The following is an 8,339-nucleotide window of genomic DNA, read 5'->3' as shown; positions in this document are numbered from 1 at the left end:
TGTATTTGGTTCCAAATTGGTATTGAGTGACAGGCCTATAACTATAACCTAATTTTATCATAAATGCACATGGATATGTGCTTTCAAATGATTGGTTAAATTACAATTTAAGTCCCATCGAGTAAGCCCTTTTTTATAGTTTGTTTTAGGGTAGTTCTACCTCCTCTTTCAGATATATAACATAAAATTATCAGGAATTAATAGGAAAAAAGTTACAGCCAATTTAACTTTGCATTTGGCCTACAAACCGGTGGTCTATTGCTAGTGGGGTGGAATGGGCCCCAACTGTCAGAGCTAGTGGGATGGAATGGGCCCTACTGTCAGTGCTAATGGGGTGGAATAGGCCCTAACTGTCAGTTTATAGTCGGGTGAAATAGGTATGGCCCCTGAACCGTGCCTGGTCTGCCTCTTCTAGGAATTGTGTAGTACCTGTATATCACATTCAGTAGGTAGGCTACCCACTTAAGGTTACTGAGTAAAATTTTAGTTATGTAATGGTTCTAGGAATGTAATATTAGTTGAGGGGGAAGCTAGATTGAAAATATGAACACAAATACATCTCAGTTTATTGAGAACATTTTGAGTGACTATTTTTACAAGAGAATTCTTGGAAGGAATTTGTTTGTCAGGATTCAGTGGCTGAGAAATACAATAATTGATGATAATACTTTACCAATTTAAGTAATGTTCCTTACTCTCATATTCATTGATCTTGAGACATAGTAAACTAAAGTGGAAAGTTTAAAAAAGAAAGTTCTGTTGCAATAGTGTTGGGTGAATTCAGTACAGTATGTACAATAGCTAAAACAACTACAGTATCTGTGCAAGTGGGGGTCAATATGCTCCGAAATTTTACGTGTGACTAGTGACAGCCCTCATATACCAAAATTTATCGTTTGTGGTCTCATATTGTTTCCCACAAAGTATGCACAGATAGTTTGTTTAGCTACTGTACAAAGATACATATAATTGCAGTGTTTACAACTGATTCTGCATGTCTAGCTCTCTTGTAGTTGTCCAAAATGAATTACTGTGCATTAGCTTTTCATGTTCCCCAATTTATTTACCTGAATTTGAAAATATAAGTGTTGTGTAACACGGAGCATGTACTGTATCATTAATTTATAAATTTCCCCTATAAATGATCCCTATTATTATATTAAAAAAAAAATTATACCCCAGCCACTTAACCCTACAAACCACACACCTGACAACACAACTGTACAAAATGAGCATTGAATTCTATCAATCATTTATAAAGTTATTGAAAATTAAATTTTATTTACATGGCAAGTGGTATTAAAAATTTGATCTTACAAAGATTAAAATCAGTAGTTACTTGAGCATTTATATAAAATGCATATTCTATCATGTTAAACGTGTTTATGGGAATTCCTCCATATGATGAAATGACTGAGAACAGATATTGCAAACTTGTATGATAGTGAAATATTATCTTCAGCTTCTCGTTCATGATTCAAAATTTGGGATAAACATTTAATGAAATCAACTTAATGCAATATTATAACTTTCAGGAATTGTGATTTGTTTATAATGGAGTCACATAAATATCAAATATGACATCCACGTGAAAAAAATTATTATTTATTATAAAATGAATTCTCAACAACTGGAATTCACTTAATATTTGCCAAATAACAGCCAATGCATTTGTTAATTATGACTACTATATTGGAAATCAGGTAATATATACTATACTACATTAAGAATACAATGATGAACAATTTATCATGTAATCTACTAGACTATTTCAGTTAAGTTCAACAAGTCTCAATGCTGTACTTCAGTCATGTATTGACAGTTGTTATTTCACATTACATTTAGTAAAGTAAAAATACAAATTAAATGCATGGATTTGTAAGTTATGGGAATGATAAGATATGAAAATGATCATTATGATATGAGAATGGGCATGACAATGATAAATTATAACATAGATCCATGATGATAGATACAAGTACTGTATAAAGTTTCATTGCACAATTGTTCATGACAATTTTGTGCAACTAGAGCTATCATAATCCAGTCGGGAGTAATTTCTGTTGTTTACCAGAAAACTCCATACCACATTGAATAAAAAAATTACAAAATTAGTTTGGAAATATTCCAAGCTTTAGTTCAATAAATTAACATTCCATCTACAAAATTTCAGTGAAATGTCCCCTCAAATAAAAACTTCTAATTATACAAAAGTAACCTCTGCTGTAGACATATAATTTTCTCTTTAACAATTATTGTAATTGTCACAGAGAAAAAATAGTGTCATATAAAACTAACAATCTACTCCCATTATAAGAGGACCTCTATTTACTGTCACTAAATAATAAGTAAAATTTGGAAGGAAACCTGGGTGTAGTGGGGGAATTTGCATTACAAAAGTTCTTAAAATTACTCTAAACAATAAATGCACATCTAGTCTGTACACACACACAGTGCACAGACAAGAACACATGTGAAGAGACCAGCAAGAAACGAGTCTTGGAGATTTCAAGACTTGCACCCTATTTGAAAGGTTCATTCTTTGTTGACAATCCAAATACAGTATGCAATCATTTGAGATTAAAAGCATATGAGGAGAGCAAATTTAGAATACTGAAGTGCACTGATTGCTACTGTTAAAATGCATTTATTTACTTCAATGAGTACAACTCCATAATATGAGGCATTTCCCCCACTTCCTAGAAACACTAGACTACGGAGAAAGCTCCGTAACTCGTCAATTGCTGACCAAATCAAATAGATTCAGTGTGATTGAGCACAGAGACCTGAACTGCTACAGCAAGTAACTTTCCATTAACATCAAGCTGGCAATGTATCAGTTTAAGTCATTGACTGTAAGATTACCTCTTTCATTTACTCATTTTTTTTTAAGTTCATTTTCGTGAAGCAATAAATTTACTTCTCTTGTCTTTTTCCTGGAAAGAAGCACTGCAAAGCTGTACTAATTATTCACTGTTTATGACCACAGTTTACATGCTGAGTTCATCATGACAACACTGACTAGGCAACACTCAGCCACCCTCACAGTATAAAATAATGAGTCATTCATCTTCATCACATATTTCATTCAAATCCAAATGAATAAAAAATCTAACATCGAAAAATTAAAACTATCACCTGGGTGGAGTGATTAATTATAGCATATCCCACCACTATACTCTTGTTGCATCTCAACCTTAGGTCACCCTAATTGTACAATTTACAATTAAATATTTCCTAAGTCTGTAGTGTACAGGAGTTATCACACTGAGCAACTAACTGAAAAATAGAAATCCAATTGCCTTCAGATGCCTAAAAATTTCTTAAAATTTTTTTTTAGTTACTATATACAGGAAAATGAACATCATTTTCCTCAACTCAGCATTTAAATTTTCTTTGAAACACCACAAAAGCTACATTTCAAATGTTTTGTACAGTAATTTCAGATTCTATGCAAATGAATAAAGTTTACAATTAAGAAAAATATATAGTCAAAGTTAAGAACACTTTCAGTAAACTTCTGTGGTACAAAATACCATCCTTCTTGAAGACAACTTATATCCTCCTATTCTGCCATACTTGTCACATTTCTGTTTATTTTAAGCTCAAGTGTTTGTACCGGTACTAAAATATCATGAACCTTTCACTTTAGTCAATGTTAACCAAGAGAGAGGAACAATGGTAAGAATAAAGCCTTCATAATCCATAATAACAGAAGCTCTAACCTTGCTGAGATAAGAAAAATTCAAACTCAAGGTTAACCATGAATTGTATACGCCACCACCAATTAAGTTGACGCTCTATTTTTTAGTAATTGTTAATGAGATAAAACAGTGATTTAGCTCAGTAAATAAGGTAGGTTAGGTTCAAGGTACATACATATAATATTTAACCTCCTTTGTAACAAATAAAGGTTTTTGTTATGTTCTCAACACAGTACAGGAGTATTACAAGTGATGGGTTGTAAATTGAAAAACTAATATTTGGAAGTAAATGATTTTCAAATGAACTCAATGAACAGTGTTGAACATTGCCACTAATTGAACGATTATAAGTTATGCAATTGTCAGTTATTAATATTTTTCTCAATTCTTAAAAGCTATAATTCAAATTCAGAAATTTTTTTAATAGCTGTAATTCAATTTCATAGACATTGTTAATTTTGCAATTTTTTTCCATACAGTATTGTTTGATTTTAATTTATAATTACGTATTCCCGAAATACATAATAAAAATTGGAAAATAAAAGTTTTTTAAGTTTACATTTTTCAAATGGCAGCCTTTCGAATATGACACTAAGCCATTATTAAAGATGACATGAGTCAACCAATCCTAACATAACTTACCTAACCCAAGCTAATTGTGTAAAATAATTAATTATACAAATTAGATGTTCCAAAACTTTTGTAAAATAAAAAAAATATATAAATATATTTACACCAAGTGTACGGTATAAGATGCACAAAATCAAATTAAATATTATTGGCACAATAAGGGAAAAGATAAAAAATATCTTAAAGCCAACTCGAAATTTTAAAAGAATACATTATACCTCATAACCCGCAGGCTTTTATGATATTGGAACAAAACAGTGGTGATACTAAACACTTTCTTCACTGAGACTTCTGTATCCTTAAGTTTCATTAGTATAACCATAAAATGTACTGTACTTGTGCTTATCTTGAACTCCCCATAAACCTGTGTGATGGATATGCCATTCAATCATATCCAATACCCTCAACTTAAAAGCAATCAACAAACTTTTGTATTTTGTTCTTGTATTCAACAAAGTTTCCTTAACAGCTCCTGTAGAACTGCCAAGACCTTCACTGGAAGACATTATGAAACACTTTAGGCTTTCAAAATGTAGAACTCAAAAAGTATGTTGGAGTTACAGAATGTACATCTGCTAACTGATGGAGTCAATACATGTCACACAGCCATTTCCTAACACTCTTGGGGTTTCCCTGCGCAAAATTGCGTATGATATAAATTATCGCTCTAGGGTTGTCATCTGCAAAGTTGCGTATGAATTAAAAATTTTAAATAAAACATTTATTTACATCTGCCTATGAACGCTAGATATGCAAGATGCTCATTTGACGTCGGCGTGATCTGGGAACTATGTAGACTGCCCTCCCTTTGTGTTCTATGATGCAGGATATAACCTTGACCCACATTTCCCACACATTTTCTAGCGGTTTGTGCTGATTTCCCGTTCATCAAAATATTTTAATTTATTCAAAACAGTGTTGTGAGAGTTTTGAACCATATCTTGTGTTGTTGGTGAGGGCGGAGGGATGGGAAAATGTAGAAAGTGCAAGGAGATTGCACCGTGTGGTGATTGCGGGGTGCCTCCTGATGCTTTCTACTCGCCCTTACATATAGAAATACTGTAATAATTTTATGGAGATTAGTTACTGATTACTCACATAAAACTGTTTGTAGATAATGCTAATGCAATAAATCCCACCTTTTTATCTCAAATAGCAAGCTTGCTATGACTCATTATGTATAATTATCATCTCGTGAGGTGAGCGCCTATCTTAACCCAAAAGTGTAAAGTTATTGTTATGATTCAGAAAAGGTTGAAATAAGGTTTGAGGACTGGAATTTTCAAAATAGCAAAATTTTGACAAATTATGGAGGATTTTTGAGTATTTTGACACTGGTAGACTGGCCACACACTTTCATGACAGTCAAATGGAAATGGGTTACACTGCAATTCTAATCATATGTCCATATCAAAACTTTGTACTATATATTATTCAGTAACAGCATATCAAATAATTTTGTTACTAATTACAAAAAGATGAAATTAAACTTATGAATAAATTAATCTAGATTATTTTTTTTTAAATATTAAAAAGAACAAGAGTCAATACTAAGGACCTGCCCCTTAGTTTTCCCAATTCTTTTGTAAAAAGTCTTATGGTAAATTTATTGAGTCACATTTAACAGTCTCAATTAATTTTTCTGAAGTTGCCCAGTGTAATACTGACTTAACAAGAGCTGAAGACAACTGATAACTGAGGAGAATTGGAAGCACCACAGTTCAGCATTTCTGGAGGCTGCATTCCTAAATTCAACCCATTTTCTTTCTTTTGCACTCCAAAAGTTGCACAAACACATACAGGTAAATTTTGTATATAAGGAAAACTACAGATATAAAGTTCAAGCCATTCCTTTCTTAATTCTGCCCAGAAATATTTGATTAACATCCAATACATACGAAGCATTTTATTTAAGGTCTCCATTATTCACAAATCAAATAAAAAGCAATGCTTCTAATGTCTGAAGTAAAAAATGTAATACAGTGTATAGAGTATTTTCATTCTTTGAACTTCTATAAGGAATCCATAATTTCACATGTATCCAAATTACACACTAAGGTATATTTTGTTCAACAAAATTACACTGAGAATTTCACTTTCAGGGCCAAATGGATAATAGTACAAGATAGGCAGTGATGATGAGGGTGGACCTCAGCAGTTAAACTGGTTTGCTGTGATTGCTGAAAGATCCTTCATTAGTCCCTCAAGATTGGCCATTTCCTGAGATAATTCTTCAGTTGAATAACCATGCAGAAGGGCTTCATTAGCTTCCTGTAAAAATAAGGAGGTACTTAAAACACATTTAATATAATGAACATAACTTTTTCTATACCAAAATTTTCTTAGAGTCCAAATCTATCAGTGATTGATTGCATAATGAAAATCAAGAGTGGAAAGAAATACAGTAAATCAGCTAACTTGCCTCATGCTCTGGTAAAGAGTCAACACGCATAGTGGGACCAGCCCAGCGCCCTGATGGTCCACCTGGACCAGCACTGCTGGCCATACCAGATGATCCAGGAACTAAAGACTTCTTGAAAGGACTTGTTACTCCTTGAGGTCGCACTGCAACTGTGAAGTCAGAGAAACTTGCAAATGTAACTTTCAACAGAAAAACGTAATGAACAAGTGGGGATAACAAAGGGTAAGTGAAAAGTGAGAGAGAGGTTAAGGGAGGCGTGAGAGGGTTTGTATGTCAGCCTACTGTATTTGGCCAATCTACTAATTCCACTGACTACACATTCTGAAATGTTTTTGTGTAAGAGCGATGATTCTTAATGCCTTGAGGAGCCTAGAGCACCCAGACTGTACTATCGGTTGCCTGCATCCATGAAGCTGCTAACTTCTGTGGAGGCCTTTAAGGAACAACTTAAGACCTTTCTTTTTTTGAAAGCTTATGATCCTGTGGTCCCTCCATTAACTAGCACAATTGGTTCCACAGAGTCAGCCGTTAACTGAAAATCTCATTAACTGAATCTATTATTTCAATAGGATATTGGGTAATTGGTTCCAACTCACAGAATTCCCTTAAAATTAATTAAAAAGTACATACAAAGTACTGTATACCGGTAATAGAATTAACAAAACATTAAATGTAAACAAAATACAGTACTGTACAGTATACTGTACAATAATAAATAAAAAACAATAAAATATTTTAATACTTAATTTGAGGTGTGTATGAGAGTGCATTGGTTCTAATGCCTTCTTCATACAGTATTTCTTAATAATTTCTGCACTGTATATTATCAACATGTTAACTAAATTTCAGAATGACCAATAATTTTAAGGTAAAAATGCAAAAATATTCAAGCGCACAACTTTGTCGATGTTTACTCCACTGGAAACAAAGGTAAACATAGAACCGATTATTGACAGACGAGTTGATCAGTTGATGCGAGCACTAAAACGTGTTTCTGATAAGGCTGTCGTTCATAGAATTTGTACACGTTAATAGAACTAAAAATCCTTATGGGAGCTAACTCGTTAACTGAAATCTCATAAATTGAACCGCTCGTTAATAGGGGGACCACTATACAGTGATAGAGAATTACAGGGTTTAGGAAGTATTAAGACTTAAGGGTATATGAATGATAAAAGTTGAAAGTCACATTTTGTGATATTTTATTGTAGTACAGTATTTATTTATTTATTTATTTTATTTTTTTTCGAATCTTTGACTTTGTAGTGCTTCGGGCGCTCGTGAATTATTTTGAAGAACTGAAACTTTTGAGAAAGAAAAGACCAGTTTTTTCTTTTTCTTACTCACCATCACAAGCACTGCCACTAATTACCCTCTTCGGGGCCACGATTGCAGTAAAATTCACCATAAAGAGAAACCGTACAAGTGCCAATACCCGAGAGATGTTCATGGAACCAATCCGAGAGAGAGAAAGGACGCCAGAGTTATGTTATGGTTATTTTACAACTTGTAATTTTGGGTATATACGGGGTGATTTTTTTTATTCGAGAACCCTGAATAATACCCATACACTAAAAGCTATG

At 33.0% G+C, this 8,339-nt stretch overlaps 1 protein-coding gene across 1 annotated transcript in view; it reads right to left on the bottom strand.

The window, feature by feature from the left end:
* Nucleotides 1-549: 549 nt before the first annotated feature.
* The window catches only part of LOC121876565 (neogenin-like), an 84,920-nt gene continuing 77,130 nt past the window's right edge, over nt 550-8,339 (bottom strand). The window contains exons 28-29 of the mRNA XM_042381766.1: nt 6,757-6,905; nt 550-6,605 (exon numbers count right to left, since the gene is read on the bottom strand). Of these exons, the coding sequence (XP_042237700.1) occupies nt 6,486-6,605; nt 6,757-6,905 (269 nt within the window). The 3' untranslated portion in view covers nt 550-6,485. The remainder of the gene's footprint in view (nt 6,606-6,756; nt 6,906-8,339) is intronic.

The sequence above is a fragment of the Homarus americanus genome, unplaced genomic scaffold, assembly GCF_018991925.1.
Source record: "Homarus americanus isolate GMGI-L3 unplaced genomic scaffold, GMGI_Hamer_2.0 scaffold28, whole genome shotgun sequence".
Classification (NCBI taxonomy): Eukaryota; Metazoa; Arthropoda; class Malacostraca; order Decapoda; family Nephropidae; genus Homarus; species Homarus americanus.
Note: the sequence above shows the minus strand (reverse complement) of the source record. Positions and strands in the feature narration are given on the sequence as shown.